Source organism: Carassius gibelio, chromosome B1 (assembly GCF_023724105.1).
Source record: "Carassius gibelio isolate Cgi1373 ecotype wild population from Czech Republic chromosome B1, carGib1.2-hapl.c, whole genome shotgun sequence".
In the NCBI taxonomy this organism is placed as follows: Eukaryota; Metazoa; Chordata; class Actinopteri; order Cypriniformes; family Cyprinidae; genus Carassius; species Carassius gibelio.
In genome coordinates this window covers 23,534,012-23,553,816 of record NC_068396.1, presented here as the reverse complement: position 1 = coordinate 23,553,816, position 19,805 = coordinate 23,534,012, and the positions used below count along the sequence as shown (strand labels likewise).

The 19,805-nt window shown below is 36.8% G+C and overlaps 1 protein-coding gene across 3 annotated transcripts in view; it reads left to right on the top strand.

Annotated features, from left to right (window-relative positions):
* Positions 1-7,342, top strand: part of gpm6ab (glycoprotein M6Ab) — a 56,297-nt gene extending 48,955 nt beyond the window's left edge. For 2 of the 3 annotated variants that reach the window (XM_052545512.1, XM_052545511.1), the window contains exons 5-7: positions 2,051-2,127; positions 3,104-3,169; positions 5,212-7,342. In XM_052545512.1, coding sequence (XP_052401472.1) covers positions 2,051-2,127; positions 3,104-3,169; positions 5,212-5,364 — 296 coding nt within the window. In that variant the 3' untranslated portion in view covers positions 5,365-7,342. The other variant, XM_052545513.1, reaches the window with a different exon arrangement.
* Positions 7,343-19,805: the final 12,463 nt, after the last annotated feature.

Below are 19,805 nucleotides of genomic sequence, written 5' to 3'. Positions count from 1 at the left end.
CTAGGTTGCTGCTGCAGAGGAGGAGCAAGTACCTAGACTTGCTACTGCTAATAAATCCACAACATGCTTCAGTGAGCATGTAGGAAATACTGCTGCTGCACATATTACACATATAAATAACCCCCCAACAAAGCAGGATACACAGAACACAATACAGTACAAGGCAATATGTACATGCCACTGAACATAAGGATAAATGGCTACATCAGTGGACATACATACATCTACGCACATGAAGTTGAACAGACAAGGAAAGACAAGGCATCCCCTAACAAAGAAGATTTATCGCCAATACATATGTACCACTGCTGCTCCGAAGAGCCATGTTAACTGCATGTGTTACTATCTATGTGTGCCTGGTCTACCACGCCGACTGGCTTAATAATAGTGGCATACGGCTATGTGAGCCTGGGCTTCCACACCGACTGGCTTAAATCTAATTAGACGCGCACTATGTGTAATGTTAATTAACAAAATGGATATACAGTATGTTGCAATCCGATAGATAAGGAAGGACTGAACTTGAATGAAATGAAATAAAAGCAGAATATAAACATTCTTTCTCCGGTTGCTGAACTACATTGCACAGCTAGAGCATACGTCACAACAAGCACATTTCTGCAAACTACACTACCCATATTGCATTTCATTCAGGATTGCATCAACCATAGATAGTGATCTTAAGCTGTAACTCTAAAATCCATTCTTTCCGTAACACTGTCATTTATATGACTGCGATAAGCACAAGCTGGTCTCATAAAAAAATATATACCTCCGTTTACTTTTTGTGCAACACCATGTTTATGTACCTTACTGCATGTTTCGCAACGGTTTCAAATAGAAATGTCCACTGAGAGGCGCTAAACAGGGGTTCAATACGTGAATCCTGGCATGTTTTTATTACGTTGATATATGTACGTAATGCTATGTTTTTATTATGTTGCTACTGGTACGTATTGCGGCAATTCAGAATTCAAATAAATTAACTTTCATTAAAAGTTAATGCGTTATCATGTTAAAAATATGGCCTACACCAAACCCAACCAAAAACTTACTGGATAGTGTTAACAAATGCAAACCTTTTGTTGATGCAACTGTGCCATTTCAATTTCCTTATATGCAGATTTAAACTTTTGTCTCAAGTTTGTTTGCGTGCTCCATGAGCTACAGAGCAAACCTGCTGTCTATGAAAACCCATAGATATGAAGCTGGATACATGCAATGCTAATATTCTTCAAGTAATTGTGCTAAAATTACGTTTTATTAATCAAAACTGTAAATATGTGCCTCTAGTGTTTATTTAATTTGGAAACTGCAGTGATATGTACTTACTGTGCATATTTCGCCTCTCGCTAAAAGGTTTATGCCATGAGGCCAGGAAGGATAAGCGCGTGCAGCTGAAATCAACCACACACTCATCACAATAAAAACATTGACCTTGGGAAAATGAACGTGAACATTTAGATTACGGCGATGTATAGGGTCAATCCCAGTCGAAATGCATACACAAGAATTCTTTTTTCCTTTAACCCGCTTCCTCAGAGCGAATACATGCTCTAAACTGCCTTTGCTCCAGCTGTATAAATGCTAAATGCTGATGCTAATATTTTTTATATTTTGCTGATGCATACAATGCAAACTGCTAACATGACACTTAGTTTAAACTTGTTTGTGGCAAATTGCTACAACAAACAAAAGCCAGGTATTTGAATATTGAGCAGTGAGCTCATTGGCTACTGATACAGGAGAAAACCAATCAGCTGTGCCATGTGATAATGATGTCATTACGTCAGATTGAGTAAGACCTATCGGGCTGTGCCATCTAGTGTTTCATGCCAGAACTCTATATTTACATAGTTAAATCACCACTATTGATCTGTTGTGCACCTTTTTGCCATAATGAGAACCATTCTGCAATAAAATGACCTAAGCATGACTACAACTAAAACACTAAATGCCAGCTTTGGCATACCTAATTGTCATGTAAGCATGTACTATCATGAATTATTAATGAATCTGCCATTAACATCTTACTTTATTTAAACTGCAGGAATTGTGTCCACTGGTGACGAGAAAAGACTGTGCACCGCTTCTGAGAACTTCATCAAGATGTGTGAATCTAATGAGGTCAGCTGGCAGTTCTGAAGCAGGGCCTATTTTATCCTGACTGATGGCCATCATCTAAATTCAGTCCGCCATTACAGTCAGTGACCAATGGCCTAAAATAATTGTTGGGAGTAAGAGAAAGAATATGAATAAATTGTGAACATTTCTATGCTTTTAAGTCTGAAGTCATTCAATTCCTTCATATAAATATGTAATACTTAAAATGTAATATTTATTTGCAAGATTGTGCAGCTCCTTGTATGGACAGTACCACAACTCACATGCCAGTGGATGTTATGCTTTCACAATATTATTATTATTATTATAGTAAGGATGTCACAGTGGCTTAGTATTTATTATTTTGTTTTGAAGATCTAGGGCCAGATTTACAGCGTGCATAAGCATGATATACTAAAGAAATCCATTGCAAAATTAGCGATGCCCTTACCACAATAACTTCACAAGCTCAATCACATGTTAAAATCACATAGGAAATATGTGAAACACATATGAAACACATTTTGGAACATTTTAATGGTGTAAATATTTGAAACCCATATGATCATATATTGTCCACACGTGGCCACATTTGTTCACATGGGTTTCACACATTTACAGATTAACACTTTCCAAAACCACGTTTCACGCTCATTTTATGTTTTAAATGAGTTTCACATATTTCACATGTGATTTTAACGTGATTGAGCATGTGAAGTTCATGTGGTTTTTCTGTGAAGTGAGTGTTGTGGATTATTTTTGAGGCTGACCTTGTTGTAATATGCATTAGAAGGAGTTTTCTTTTTAGGCACAACATTTATGGAGATCATTTACTCATGCATTGTGATTTACTAAGATTTGTGGTAGTCAGTTTACCAGCATTTGCACCATTTATTTGTTTAGTAAATCTGGCCCTGGATTTATCTGTACTTTATGATTTTTCAGTGAAAACCATCCACGTTTCTCCTCTTCAGAGTCTTTTTTTTGTCTCTTTCTCCAGCTGGATCTGACATTCCACTTGTTTGTCTGCGCACTTGCGGGGGCTGGAGCAGCCGTTATTGCCATGGTGAGCTTTTCCATTGCTGTCTCTTACTTTCTTTATTGCTCTGTATCTGCATTGTATGAATTTTCCCTGAATCTAAATTTCCTTTTAGGGCAATATATGAAATATGGATTGATTTATGAGTTTTATTAATCCTATGAATACAGTGACACCTGCAAGAGAGGTAATATGTAATCTAAGCACAGCAAGTATGTTATAGAAATCAAGGAATTACAGTCTAAAGGCTTGTCTAAAATGCAATAGACATCCAAGGCCTCTTGTAAAATAGTGAGTGAGCAAAGAGAAGAGAGAGGGAGAGGAACACTCATCATTGGAAATGCAGGAGGTGTTGTTGCCATGGAAACAGAAGAGGAGAGGGAAGGAAGGAGAGAAGCTTGTTTGGAATGTGATAAGTGATTGTGAGACACCATTTTCTGTGTGGTTTTCTACCCTTTGGTTTGAACCTTGGAAAGCGGACTTTCATTGGTTAATATTAGAGCTTACGCAGAAGCTAAATAGAATAGCATCATATTAATTTGATGCAGTCTATAAACGGTAAGTGTTTTTGCAATGCATTATGCTTTTGTCTTTGGCTTAAGCTTCCTTGCAGTGTTTGTGAAAAGCACAATGCATTTGTTTTCTGCAAAGGCAACAGACTGGCATCATTTATGTGAGTTAATTGCATTCCACAATGGTTTGGAAATGAGAAAACAGCTTGGACATTAAGTACTTAGAAACAAAGCGTCTACAGAATTGGATCATAATTTGTGCTCTTTTGATTATATAATTACATCATACCTTTCAGGGAACATTGCTGCATACTTGCATTTTGCTGAATTGTGCAGCAAAGACGCCACCCATTGGTGCACAGAGGAATTTCAGCAAAAAAGAAGCGACTGTGGCATTGCATTGGAACTGCAGGAGCCATTTTTGTCCTGTGTGCATTAATTACACCATCATTTTCAGAACCACCGAAATTTGAAAGCATAGTTCATCCAAAATTGAACATTTTGCCATCAGTTATTTATTCTGTTGTTCCAGACATTGAACGTTTCACAAACCTTTCATAGACTGATAGAAAATGGTGACCAAAGGCTCCAAAATGCCCCCTAAAAGGCATCGTAAGTCTTTCCCTTCAGTCATGGTTCTCATTTGTATTCTTTAAAAATGCACATGGATATGGAGTAATATGGAATACATTTGGCGCATCACAGTTGGTTATGAGACTAACAAGAACCAATGACGCTTGCCTACATTGATGTCAAACCTAGTCTGGTTTCTTTTGATGCACATATTCAAATATAAAAGAATATGAATAACATTTAAGTGCTTTGGGCAAGGACAAGATTATCAGTAAATAAAAAGGCATATGGCTTTTTTGGAGCTTGACAGCCCTTGTTCACCATTTACTTTCACTGCACTTATAGCATAAATAAAACATCTCATTCTCTTTTCCACAGAAGCAAGAAAATCATACAGGTTTGAGGGTGAAAAGGAGTTAGGAAGGCAGCAAGTAACCATCTACCTTTCTCTTTTTTTTAATGATGGCTACTGTGATAGGTGGTGGCAGTGTCTGTCCTCATCCGTAACCACGTCATTCTGACGTCTAAGAGCACGGGGAGGTACTGCACGCGTTTCTGAAGCCAACTCCAGTCTGGGGTGTCCCTCCCCCCATCCCAACACACTCTCTGTCCACCAAGGGCTCCGCCACCATCACCCACGACAGGGACTTTCATAATGACGTCCCTTAATTAGCTTGATTAAAATGACACCCAGGCTCTTCCATTTTGCAATATCGTTTCAGTTACCTGTACTTCCCCCACCTCCCCAAGTTAACCCACCAGTTCCAAGCAATAACCTGTGTAAATGAACTAACTAACCTGGCTTATATTCAGCTGAAACTGGTAACCACGTCATCCAATGGGTGAAATAACTGATCTGGTTGATCTCCAGCCTAAAATGGGCCTCTAAACCCCAGCAAAGTCTCCAAAGTAATTCCTTTTTGGGTACAGATGGGTCATCAGCACTAACACTAACCCTCCCCTCTAACCCCTGTGTTGCTGTAGGTGCACTACCTGATGGTTCTGTCAGCTAACTGGGCTTACGTGAAGGACGCCTGCCGGATGCAGAAATACGAGGACATCAAGTCCAAGGAGGAGCAGGAGCTTCACGATATCCACTCTACTCGCTCTAAAGAGCGTCTGAACGCATACACATAAAGCATGCGCTCATTGGCACACATATGAATATATGTACACACATACACACACACAAACACACTCAAGCATGCCCTTCCCCTACCTGAAGACACACATATAAACTAAACTTAACTATGTCTAATTTCCATGGTTTCCAGGGGTTTTAGATGGGATGGGATGGGGAGGTAAATAACTGTAATACATGATATGTACGGGTGTGACCCAGAATGTTGGTCTAGGGACGTGCTTATCGTCTCCATTGCAACGTCTCTGACTACCCAGGAATTATCTTGTTTTTTCTTTTTTTGTTTTCTGATTTCTCCTCTACCTCCCTTTTCCTTTGACATGTCTGAGAGCACAACCTGATAAACACACTAAGTTGAGTGGCGTCTCTTTTGTACCACATACTTTTAGGTCTCATTGGGTCTTTTAAGGGGGTTTGGGTTTAGCCAAAGGGATTACAGAACACTTTTCACATTTTTGTATTACACGCTGATGATTCGCGTTCACTCTATAAACGGCTAGTCATGATTTAGATTTTCTTTAGACTTTTTAAAAAACCAAAATGTGACCAAACTTGTAAGTTATGATTTACAGGTAAATCGCTCAAGCTGCTGCACTTACGGCAGCAACAGCACAAACAATGTACAGATTCTTTTTCCAGCAAATACAGTTTTGGAGAGCCAGGGATTTCAAAAAGTACCTTAAAGTGACTTTTACTGCTATACTGTAGCTTGGCCTATTTCTATACGCTAGCTGTGCACAGTACTAACGGAAGGTGGGACACTGGTGCTTAGTAATGTTTATTGAGCTTTGACAGAGATGGCTGATGATTGGGAAAGTAAGAACGTCTCAAATCAGCTAGAGCGGTCAAGTTGGATTTGCCTTGGGAGACTCTAAGGATATTTGTTTTCTCTCATCCACAGCAAGCCATACTCTCACATGCAAATAACATTTTCAGGTGTTTTAATGCTTAGTTTTAGCTTTAACTTTTTAAATGCAAGTATTCAAACAAAAACAGGTTTTTCCGTCATTCCTCCGAACTGTATATATATATCTAATTAAATGTATACACATTTCATGTCAGTTTCTAAAACGCATCTCGGCAGTCAGTGTTAGGTGATATTCTTGAGATTGTCATTCATATCGGAGAAGTATAAATCTAAATGGAAAAGTTGATTGGAACTACTCTGCCAAACACTGTGCAAGGTTAAATAAACAAGGTATTTAAATTACATTCGAACATGTTTCGAATAAAAACAAGTCAGATATGGGATGTACAAGCATGTGTTACTCCAATCTCAGTGTTTTGGCTCGGTCTTGCCAATTTCAGTTGCCCTACTTTTGCAGTAAAGTACTTTTGTCTGTGTCTCAAAAAAATATAAAATAAAAAAACAAGCTAGTTTTTGTGCACTTATGGATCATTGTAAGTTTTTGTGTAAGTGCATTTGGAATCAGAGCTGAGTCCTTGTATTCTTATTAGTCATGCAGCTTTTTTAAAAACCAGAAACTTGTATTAGGTTAAAAACAAATATAGTTGTTATTTGTGGCATGGTTATGCATCCAGTGGTAATAGTTTTAACTAACTCGAAAAATTAAAAAAAAAAAATCCTTTATTTTGATTTTTACACTTATGACTGTCTTGCTGGGGTCAATTATATATTTTTTCTAAATGTGCAGTTGCTACGCTTACAATATCAAGCTAAATATCTTATTAGGTTGTAGTGTTTGAGTTTTGTCTTAGTTTGTGATGATTTTTCTGAACCATGTCTTATTATGATGTTGCATATCCAGTATATCCCTGACATTGCTTTCAGCTTTATCCACATACTGTACTAGTTTTTTTTGTACTTTCACTGAGAATGCTTTGTAGCAGGCAGTAAAATTAACTGGTTTTGTACATAAATGTGCCAACAGCTTGACAGTGTTTTTTTTTTTTTTTTTTGAACTGTAGGAACAAACTTGCTTGCTTAAATAAAGACACATGTGTACTTGTTAATTTGTTTTATCTGTTGTGTTTGATTTGTACTTTATTTTGTGGTCATTTGATAAAGCCTGTTATTCTTGCATGTACTGCATAGTTCAAAACTATCCATGGTTAAAATGCATTGATCTTTACAGAACATGTAGATGCTTATAGGAAGCACCCAAATCTGAGAACAAGCCTGACAACAGCAATGGCATTGTTAACCAAACTTTAAACAAAATTGTTGGTCTTTCCATTAATCTATAAATCATTTGAGGTTCATTTATAAAGTGTAAGCAACTAGTGAAAGGTAATAATCAGTGATTGAAGCTACAAACATTGACTTAAACTCAGGGCTATCACGATATCCAGTGAAAGATTTTTATTTGTAGCATGTTTAGTTTATATTTATTATAAACTTAAGACAAGGAACGGTTGTATCTATTTACGACCACAACAAACGGGAGACTTTTCAGACACACTTGCGCTTTCCTTCAGCACCAGGGACTAGTCATACAAGCGGGGAAAGGTGCAGGTGCCAAGTGAGCTTCAGTAGAGCAACAGTGAACTAAGGTTTGATTAGATGTTGTCATGTGTCAGTAAAACAAACTTTCCTGTCCTGTCAGCCGTGTAGTGTGCTCACAGTGAGTGCACGCTCTTCAGCTGTACGCGAATATAAGGCGCATGCATTATAAACCGCACAAGAATGCGACTGTCCATCGTCAGTTAAGTCATGAAATTGCCAAAATGGCGATTAAAGCCGCAAAACTCTGCATGGATGTGTGTATATAGCTTTGAATCACATTTGAGAACGTCTCTCGAATGCATCTACTGAAATAGTCATAAAATTTAATGCACAAGTAGGCCAAAAGTGAGCACAGTGCAGTTGTAGAAATTATGCGCTAATATTTCGTTGATTTGTAAAGTACGAAAATGAAACCATATTTATGCATAAAATAATTTTGCATTTTTTGTCATTTCATATTATTGCAGATATTTTATAGCTCGGTAGGTATGAAAAACCTTTGCAAGTAATATTACTTATTCAGGTTCATTGATTATATAAAATTCAGTGAAGGTTGACTAAAATTTGAACTATGTTATCTGCATGTCTCATCTACGAGAAGGCTTATATGCAATAATGAAGAACAAGACTTTGGGGCAGTTTGAAACCCAGAACCAAGCTGACTGAACAATATAGATTGAGCTTTCTTCATACACTGAAAAAAACTGGGATACGTTTCCAAAAAGCTTCGTAAGCCTAAATTGATCGTAGCTCCATTGGTTTCAATGGGTGTACGATGTACTTGACCTTACGATGCTTTTGGGAAACGCAGCCCTGAACGGTAATGTCACTGAGAGTCTGCAATGCAATTGTTTGCCGTTAGGTGGCAGTGACGTTCTAAAACAAAATCCATTTTTGTGACCTATGGTCTGCAGCAGATAACATTTTACTTCACTGTTCATAACTGACAATCAATATGGAAAAATCCAAATCCAAAATCTGTTTGTTAAGTGTTCTTACAAAAGAATGTTAATTGTTTAAAGATACTGTGAAAATATATATTGTGTTTTACAATTACAGCAGCCAAAGTGGTGTGAATGAAAAATTGGCATCAATCTCTCTTTGTTAGTCACGGCTCACATTAACAACATACCTAATCAAAGATTTCCTCACAGAGGAAGCCACAGCTTTGCAACCAGAATTTTAAATGTGTATATACCTTTGCAATACACTGAACATGCTGCATTCTGTCAGTGACATCTGAACACCATTTGTCCCTGGCCATACATAATTAGACATCAGCCAGAATACACCAACTTAATGTCTCTGCACTTCTCAGTGCCCAGTTTAACAGGGGTGGAATCTAATTGGACACATGCTAGACCCATTAGCATATACAAACATGAATGGATATCTCACTACTGAGCAATATAATAAATGCCATAATGATAAATTAACCACTATATATATCTTGGGCACCTAAAGAGATTCCTAAATCAAGATTATGTACAGTTTTAAATGTAAAATTCATAATAGGCCTCGCCTCCGTCGTGGGTCATTTTCTACACGGTTTAGACTTAAAATATTTTTTTTGTAATTTAATGTTAACCTTTTGACCTAGAACCTGATTTGTCAAGATAAAATGCTTTCACTGTCATAGTGACTCTTACTCATGCTCAGTCACAAACCGCAAATTGTGACTCTTGAACTGTGATTTGTCATTTCAGGTCAATTTGACTCAGTAACAGCTATGCTGGATTCTTCATAGCAGCAGCACGTACAGGTTATGCTGAGCACTGTAGAACATTGAAGGGGTCATATGATTTGATTTCAAGTTTTTCTTTCTCTCTGGAGTGTTACAAGCTGTCTGGGAATAGATAAGATCCCTAAAGTTGCAAAGGCTAAAGTCTCAAACCCAAAGAGAAATTCTTTATAAAAGTAAAGACTGGTCCACACCCTCGTAAAACTCCTCGTTTAAACATGATCCCACATATCTATATCACGATGTGGGAAGATTTTCATAACACTTCCCAAATGTTCTCCCAAAGTAAGAAGGCGTAACTTTTTTGTTGCTGAACCGCCACCATGTTGTGGAGACACATTGTGTTTCGTTGCGAAAGCGAAAATACTTTGTTTGGCCTTCCAAAAGAGAATACAACTAGAAATCAGTGGTTAAACTGTATTTACAAAACAGTTCAACCCAAATATTCAGATGTGTGCAGCGCACACATTATGGAGGACTGTTTCCTGATCCTGGGAGAGTAGACTACAATGCCGTCTGTTCTGACTCACAGTCTGTAAGTATGTTATTTGTCAGTTCTCCAATCACAAATGCAGACATGGTTATATGTTTACACTGCGCGATGCAATGCAACATTTAAAAAGACAGTATAAGTCAGTATAATATGTAACTGTGTATCCACTGGTTGCAGCAAATGCCTTGTTTATAATGTGTTTTATTGGTTTTGTCTCATCACTCTGGGACATCACAATATGTTAAGGGACATAACATTTCTGTCACTTACTTGAGGTATTCGGCTAATCACAATGCACTGGACAGCTAGCCAATCAGAGCACACCTCGCTTTCCAGACCTATGATCATTGTTAAAATTGACTTGTTTCAGAAAGAGGGGCATTGAGGAGAAACAATAATGTACAGTATTTGGAAAATAATGTTTTTTTTTTTTTTTTTTTTTTTACTTTAAACCCCATAAACACATTTCATTTCACCAAATACACACACAACATCATATGACCCCTTTAAAAAAATCAACAGTGTGCATTTGCTTGTCAAACCACCTTTCCTCGACTTCCCATCAGCATATATATGTACATATATGTTCCACATATATGTTCTTGAGTATCATTTCACTTGAATCCATACCTGAAATGGTGAAAAAATCAACAGCTGATTCTTGTGTTGCATATTGTACTGGACTTAAACATGAGTGAACATGTCACATTCATTAAGTGCCTAGGGTGCACTGTGTCCCACTGTCAGAATAGCCTTCACTTCTATAAGCAGTCATTTTATGGCAACAAGATCAAGAACAGAAAGACATGAGTTTTCAATTATTAAAGAGAAGAAATTACAATATATGGTCTGTAAGAGCAACTTAAGCCAATAGGATCTTAGTGCTGTCTGTCGAAAATGGGAGAAAAATGAGAAAACAATTGCCAAAGTACTTCACCTGTCAGAGGAGAATTACTTTTACTGCTGTACAAGGAGTATTTTCCTAAATAGACAACTCAATAAACTCAATAAGATTCTGAGAAGGTACTACATTTGAATAAGAACTTACATTAAAAATGTATGTTCTGAGTAGGCCCATTGCATCTGCCATGTTGTCTGTCATATGACTTACAATATCACTTGCTTAACTGCCATTCAAAAATCCTCTCCCACTGCCTCATGGGCTAGTATATTGTTTATCAAATGCCCAATGCAGAATCTCCCCAGGAATTGGGGTTATCTGGGTCATTTTGCCTACTGTTTTATGAATACTGTGAATTCAGACATTGCCTTTTCACTTAATGTATTTCACCTGCTGCTATGCAGTCTAAAAGTATGCAATTTCCTTTTTGTTTTTTTTAAGGTTATATGTCTGTAGACTTGTACTCATTCTGACACCAAGTTGTGTGGATGCTGCATTACACAAAGCAAAGTTTTCTTTTCTTTTTTTTTTTCTTTTTTTTTTCCCAGAGAGACCCATTGTGGAAAATTTCTGTTTTATATGCTATATTTTATTAAGTCACCCAGAAAATGTCAGATCAGAGTAGTCTTTAAGAATGATTAATGTGATCATGTGATCTCAACATGACTGCCCACAAAGCAAAGCAACCCAGAATGCAACATAAAGTAGCTTTTATTAAACTACTCTTCATTTGATGTTAGAGTAACTTAATTTTCATTTAAATGTTCATTTCTTGTACTTCATCTACTTTTAATTTGATTTATTGATTTGAAGAGTTCAAATGCAAAAGCCTCTAAATGCCATCTGATAATTTCATCTAAAATTTTGTTTATATGTAAAAAATAAAATTGACTTCTGTGATGTCAAAATGGTTTTTCATCAGCCATTACTCCAGTCTTCAGTGTCACATTGACTTTCAGAAATAATTTTAATGCTGATAATAATGTTATCAATTTTGTAAACAGTTGTGTAATTTTTTTTCCAGAATTCTTGTTGAACAGAAAGTTCAAAAGACATTTACCTGAAACTGTGTACACATTCTCTCTCTCTCTCTCTCTCTCTCTCTCTCTCTCTCTCTCTCTCTCTCTCTCTCTCTCTCTCTCTCTCACACACATTCACATTTTCTAAAAAAGAGCACCTGATAAGCTGTAACAGGAAATTTAATTTAGTAGGCGAAATTGGTGAATCTATGCAGTTTGATTGTTTTTTAAATGTCAGTGTAAGAACCAAAACTAAGTTTTTGGTTTACTGACTAGTTTGGCTTACTATGACGAAGGTACTGTGGAAATTCCTTACCATTTCAGTGAACAATCAGACATAATCAAGCATTAGAACAGGTAAAGTAATTAGACCACTGTAAGGTAGAAAGGTGTAAGCTGTAAGTACATCATAAATCGTGCATTTCTTCAGGGCATTTTGCTTCATTAGTGCTTAGATTGGCTATTCATCCCTCAAGCAAGAAGACATGTGTACTGAGCCAGGAGAGAAGACGTGTGTAGTGTTCCAATGGATCACCTGAGCAACAGCAGGACAGAGAATAATATGTGTGTTGGTATTCCTAATTAGCACATTCAGTTGAAATTGAGATTGCCAGCAGTCTCTGTTGGTTTTATAGAACTAACCTGGGATCCTAGTTATTTCTAATGGAATGTTGAGGAGCACTGCAGAGGCTTGTTTAGATTCTACAAAGCTAACCCGCATGTTTTCCAAGTTCCCTTATGAAATGAACATGGCAGTTCAAGGACCTGATATAAAATGAAACTTACTAAACAAAAAAACATGGGAATATACTGCAATATAATGCATTTAGATATAAGGGAAGCGTTCGGTAACACTTTAGTGTAGGTACCAATTCTCAATATTAAACAGTTGCTTATTAGCATGCCTATTGGCTGCTTATAAAGCAGATATTCTGAATGACCATTTTCTACATCACTAATCCTGTGCAATACCTAAACTTAACTATTAATAAGCAGCAAATTAGGAGTTTGAGTTGTATTTAATTTTAATAATTGGACTGTTAAATAAAGTGTGACAAAAAAAATAAATAATAATTATAATAACAATGTAAAAATAACAATGTAGACAAAAACTGCACTACATTATAAGATAATTAAGACATTAAGTCATAGCTTTTTTGAAACAATTCATTTTACTTTATCAGTTATCGTAATGCATGAGATTGCATAATGCATATTCATACACTTTTTTCACTTTATTGTTTGCATAGTTGCACATTTGACGTAAGAAAATATGTGAAAAAAAGTGTTTCATGGAAACAATAATAATATATGATGTTGAAACACACTCACACACGTATATATATATATATATATATATATATATATATATATATATATATATATATATACAGGTCCTTCTCCAAAAATTAGCATTTTGTGATAAAGTTCATTATTTTCCATAATGTAATGATAAAAATTAAACTTTCATATAATTTAGATTCATTGCACACCAACTGAAATATTTCAGGTCTTTTATTGTTTTAATACTGATGATTTTGGCATACAGCTCATGAGCCACCGTGCACAGGCATGTGCAGGAAATGGGCTACAGGTGCCGAATTCCCCAGGTCAAGCCACTTTTGAACCAGAAACAGCGGCAGAAGCGCCTGACCTGGGCTACAGAGAAGCAGCACTGGACTTTTGGATTCGGAAATCAAGGTGCCAGAGTCTGGAGGAAGACTGGGGAGAAGGAAATGTCAAAATACCTGAAGTCCAGTGTCAAGTACCCACAGTCAGTGATGGTCTGGGGTGCCATGTCAGCTGCTGGTGTTGGTCCACTGTGATTTATCAAGGGCAGGGTCAATGCAGCTAGCTATCAGGAGATTTTGGAACACTTCATGCTTCAATCTGCTGAAAAGCTTTAAGGAGATGAAGGTTTCATTTTTCAACACGACCTGGCACCTGCTCACAGTGCCAAAACCACAGGTAAATGGTTTACTGACCATGGTATTACTGTGCTCAATTGGCCTGCCAACTCTCCTGACCTGAACCCCATAGAGAATCTGTGGGATATTGTGAAGAGAAAGTTGAGAGACGCAAGACCCAACACTCTGGATGAGCTTAAGGCCACTATGGAAGCACCATGGGCCTCCATAACACCTCAGCAGTGCCACAGGCTGATTGCCTCCATGCCACGCCGCATTGAAGCAGTCATTTCTGCAAATGTAATTTCTGTATGTAGATGCAGATGCAGTATATGTACATGCAGATATTATGAAGTGGATTGGATTATTAAATATAAAACTACACACATTACGATAATGTTTCTGCCCCTTCTGTATAGTAACAAGTAAGTAACTATATTGTCACTTATTTTTCAATATATAAAAAGTGTCAATTCCTTGTGTATTATTTAATATATTGTGATGTATTAACAAAACATATTATTCTGTATATTTTCAATGCATAATTGAATATATTTATCATTAATATATCTAAAAATATATTATCTTTGTGTAAGGGGTAATCATGGATGAGAGGCCTAATTAGACAATACATAATGTATAGAAGTGCTGATGTCTGGGCAACAGTGGTCAGCATATTGTATCAGTACCCATGGCTTTGTATGGGAAATACTCAGTAGGAAAATAATTTTCTTGCTGTAGTCCAGCAGTGTGGCCATGTGCCTCCGAGGTTCCCTGAAGAGATGGGATATCAGCGGTTTGCTGCCTGCCATGTGGCTGGCACAGATGGAGCTGAGCCATTCTTCCCACCAGGGAAAGCAAAGGATAAGAACGTCCGGCTCACACCACACCCCTCGGGTGAAGCCTGAGCAATGGGCACCTGGAGGCCATGATTCTCAAACTAAAACTTTAATGAAGCCATTTCCATTCACAAATGTGTTACAGAACCCTCACATACTATACTTAAAAACAATGGCATTGTTTAATGGGGATCCTGGGATGAGATGTTTTTGTTATCTGTGCTCTACTAGTAGATCAGACTTTAAAGGAAGCCCTCATCAGAGGTCCTTGAGCAATGTTCCCCATGATGACGACCTTGCTTATAAATCAGGAAACAAAATGTCTGTTGATTCAGTCTCAAATGCATTATTCATTATCTCATATGTCCATATTTAAAATCTCTTATAAAACATTGTGTGGAAATGTATAAATATGTATCTATGATAAACACAATTGCTGTGAGGCACGCAATCTAAACATTTGGCTTTGTATTTTACATTTCTGCCTCAGGTTTGTTATGCATAAAACATAACAGAATATGAATCCGTTTTTTCATTTTGAACAGTAATTGCCTTTCTGAGGGGAGCGACCTCTCATGACACATTGCAGCCCTCTTATGAGCCCAAGACTTCACTGTAATTGAGGCCAGTTTCCTGTCTTATTGAGGCTTAATGCTGAACCGCAGCCAAACTTTACACATCTTGTCTCTGTCTCCAATTTTATGTTAGTGCATTTCAAAGCCCAACCCCTCTTTTTGACATTGCATGGATTAGCTCTCTGGTTTATGGAAGGGAGACTGTTATTTTTAATACCCTGTCTGTTGCTAGGCAGGCCTGTAAGCATTGACACAATGTTCTGCTTGAGTTGCAGCATGGTTAATTGAGGAGAAAGTGGCCACGTTAATGCTAATGACCACAGCCACAGATAAATCGAGAGGGGGTGAGTGAGAAAGACAGATAAGCCTAGACGGAAACGATAAAGAGAGAGAAAGAACTAGAGAGAAAGATCATACTGATTTTGCATTAAAGCCCAACCTTCTTGATTAAGAGTCACCTCATCATTTTTATTTTTGGTTGTAATGTAAAAAGCTGACATTCATTCAGGCTATAACTGGCTTGGTAATCCTACAATCTCATAGCTATATTTACTGAATGCATTTATCGGAATGTAAAAATGAGCCTCCACTTTTTGAGAGTCCTCTAAAAGAGTTTTCAATTAGTCCACACATTCATTCAAATTATTAATATTGATAAAAGAAGAGAAATCAAAGTGCTCCTCATAAATGAAGAATGTATGTACTGCCATATCTTTTTACACCAGAAAACAATTATCCCTGAAGCACTTCATCAGCCTCCCACTTTTTTTTTTTTTTATTATATGATGAAAAGACAATTGCAAATTTACCATTTTTACTATTTGTTTCGCTGCTTTTTTTTCTGGATTTCTTATAATCACAAATCACACAAATGATCAAACCAATGGTAGCAAAACTGTTTCAGTTTTTGTTAAATGTCCATCTAACTGGCCAGCTTTTTTATTATTTTTTTCAAAATGTTGAAAAGGTTTTTCAAATGGTTATTGGCAAGAGTGGCTAACTGGCTAATAAATATAAAGAAAACAAACAAATAAATAAATAAGTAGTTGCAATTTTACAAACATCAAATATTTGCTATATAATATAAACAAATTATAAAAACAAATGCAAAATAATTGCAAATTATATTAAATAGATTTTTTTACTTACATTCAGTAAAGATGCATCACAATTTCTGAATAGTTTGACTAGTCAGTTTTACATTTCAGCCTTATTTAGCAAAAAATCTGAAGTGGTGGGTGTCCCAAACTTTTGTACGGTCGTGTAACTTTACATAACATCTTTATATCTTGTCATAAAATGCCCATCTATTAGCAGTATTGGTTTTTACATTGCATAATCATAATGGGTATTTTATAACAAGAGGTTACAGACTGGCTCTGAGTGTTTTAAGAGGTGTGCAGATGCCAGAGTTAGTAAGAGCGAATGTGTTCTGACAGGATGGAACACAGACACTCTGCAGGTAGCTGCCACAGGCCACATGACCTGACAAATGCCACATCAGAGAATGAGGGAATGAGAGGAGGTAATGCAGAAGAGAGCCAGAAGAAAGAAGGAGAATAAGAGAAAACCTTGACTCTATTCCTCTCTTGCTGTGGTGAGCATCACCATTTATTACATGTGACAGGACACTTTTGTGTGTGCGTATGTAAACCATAGACTGAAACAGTGTGTTGCCCCAAGCAAAATTAAGAAGAATCGACTGGTTCATGTCACCTTATTATGGAGATTTACCACTAGGCGCCACACGCTCAAGGAAGGAAATACTAATGTGCTGTCTGAGGAAGATTTGAGGTAATAAATATAAATGAAGGTCAAGGGATGTTTGGATTCATATTTTGTCGACAGTATAAAAGTTAATCAATTCATCAACAGTCCATCACATGTCAGAAAAAAATACTTTTCAGTTTCAAACTGAGTAACCCAATTAGTCCTCAGTATACCGTTATCACTTTGGACTTTAGGCTGGGGATGTAGAAATAAAACAACATGAATGATCTTAATTGTTCATAATAAAAATAATTTTGATATTGTGTTGATGCTCTGGTGGTAAAACACATGCATCACAAAGTCCTATAAATGTTCTGTTTTTGTTTTGTTTTTCTTTCCATATATTGCCTGCATAGTGTTCCTTGCACCTCCTATGGTTCCTTTATCTTCTTGAAAACCACGCATTAGGTTTTTGTGGCTTATTTTTCATAAGTCTATATATAAATACATATAAAATAGCCATTTATCTTGCCAGATTGAGGTGTACTGATCTCCGGTTTCTGCATTTTTTCCTTCTCTTCTACTTCCTAAATATACTTTTGAAGAGCTAATACAAGACTGTGTCCTGTAGCACCTATTACTTTTTGTTCAATACATACAAGAAGTATGTTAGATGTGAATTAAACAAATGTGTAATTCCTTTAAAGCTACAGATGCTATGCAGTTCTTAACTTTTCTTTTCGGACTCAACTCCAAACTCAAAAAGTAGGCCTTTGTGCACTAAATATTGATAAGAAAGTTTTTGTTATTGTCTCTTAAACTGTCTTTTAGTTAAATAACAGATGAATAAACTCTTCCATAAGAAGCTGCAAGTCTAGTCCCAGCCGGGAATCATGCCAAGACATCAGGCTGAAACATAGCCACATCTTAACAAGATGAGATCTTTCCTTAGATGACCAAAACATTCCCCCCAGGAAATACGAGATCAAATGTATTTTCACAGAGTTAGGTTACAAACTACCTCAGCAGTTAGCCTTGCAGCTGAGGATGAGTGAGAGGGGGTTACGTGAGGCTAGGTGAAGACTAGAGGAGTGACAGAAATGCTAATGCAGGACTGAGGCCAGTGTGTGTGTGTGATTGTGTGATTATCATGCAGACCGACAGAGTGGATGGACACACACCTCAGCACAGCAATCAGCTGCCAGGCCTTACCGCATTTCAAACTGAATTCTGCTCAGAGAGAGAAGTAGAAAGAAACTGGCCAAAAGAGAGAAAAGTGCAACGTAATAGAACACATTCGAATATGCTCGAAATATGTTTGCAGGAAAGCCAGCCAGCTGGACGGAAATAGCTAATGTAGAGCATCTGTTGCAATTAAGGTTCAATCCATGATTTCAAACGGGGCTGTTATATAAGCCTGTTTAAAAAAGATTACGGCAAGAAAGCTTGTACACCCCGAGCGTAAAATTACGCAAAAAATCTTTAGTGACCCTGAGCCGATGAGCAACTCTGACGCACTGTTTATTGGCTTCCTTAGACAAATTTACAATCTGCTCCCAGTCATGTCAACTTGCATACATCAAAGTTTTATGATGTTTGTTACTTTCCCCAAATTCCCTATGGTCATGAATAGTCATGATTCTTAAAAATGAGCGTGGTATAAAAAAAACCCTGGAAGCCACGTGGCTTGAGGTTCAGGACATCATTATAGAAAGTCTTTGGTTTGTATAATATTACGTTGTTTGGATGGGATGCGTGGGATCATTCTGAGGCCTTAATGAGGGTGAATGACAAAATGCTGGGAGGCAAAGACACGACATCCCTGCGCACGTGCACCTTGTGTTTAAATCTGTATGATTTACCATCAACTTAATTAAAGTGACGTTGCCGGCTTGAGGGAAATTCTGAGAAGGATGCACATGTGTACATTTAAACATAAACTTGTCTACCATGTGATATACTTCAGAGTGTACGATACAGTCAGCTCTTGCATTCACTTCAACAATAAACAAAAAAAGGCTTAAAACAAAATACATTTACTTAATTGAGTAGGAAATTTGAACTTCTCTTGAATTAGGTGTATCTCTTAGCCATTTTTTCTTGTTTTAATAATCATGAACCCCACTAAATTTTGTAAATTAATGCTTAAAACAGGAAACAATTTGCAAACGGGATAAGACATCTTGCATAAAAAACACACCACCGGATTCTAAGAATCCCCAGTTGATAAGGTATCTTTATATGTTTTTGAAAGAAATGAGGCCACGCTGATGTGAGCAGATGCAGTGAATTGATGAAGGTTTATGATGTTTGAGATGCCAGCGCTCACTGTTTTGTCCTGAGGGTAAATCCAATGAACCCACTACACAATCACCATATTGTGCAGGATGTTAAAGAAATGAATGTTACTGAAGCGATTTCAAGAACAGATGTCAACTAGTGCACCTTTCAAATGAGCAGTAAATTCAAACTTCAACACATGGAGGAAAATGCAGGAAATGCATTGGTAATATATAATATAATATAATATAATATAATATAATATAATATAATATAATATAATATAATATAATATAATATAATATAATATAATATGAATGTATTCATCCATACTTTCATTCGTTCATTGTTGTACTATGTAGAAATTGCAAATATGATGCAGATTAGAAAAAAAAATAAGTAGAAGAAATACAAGGAAACAGAAGAAAAAAATACCATTGTAAACGATTATTTAATTACTTTGAGGCAATGCATTTATTTTAATTAGCTGTGTGTATTACATTTA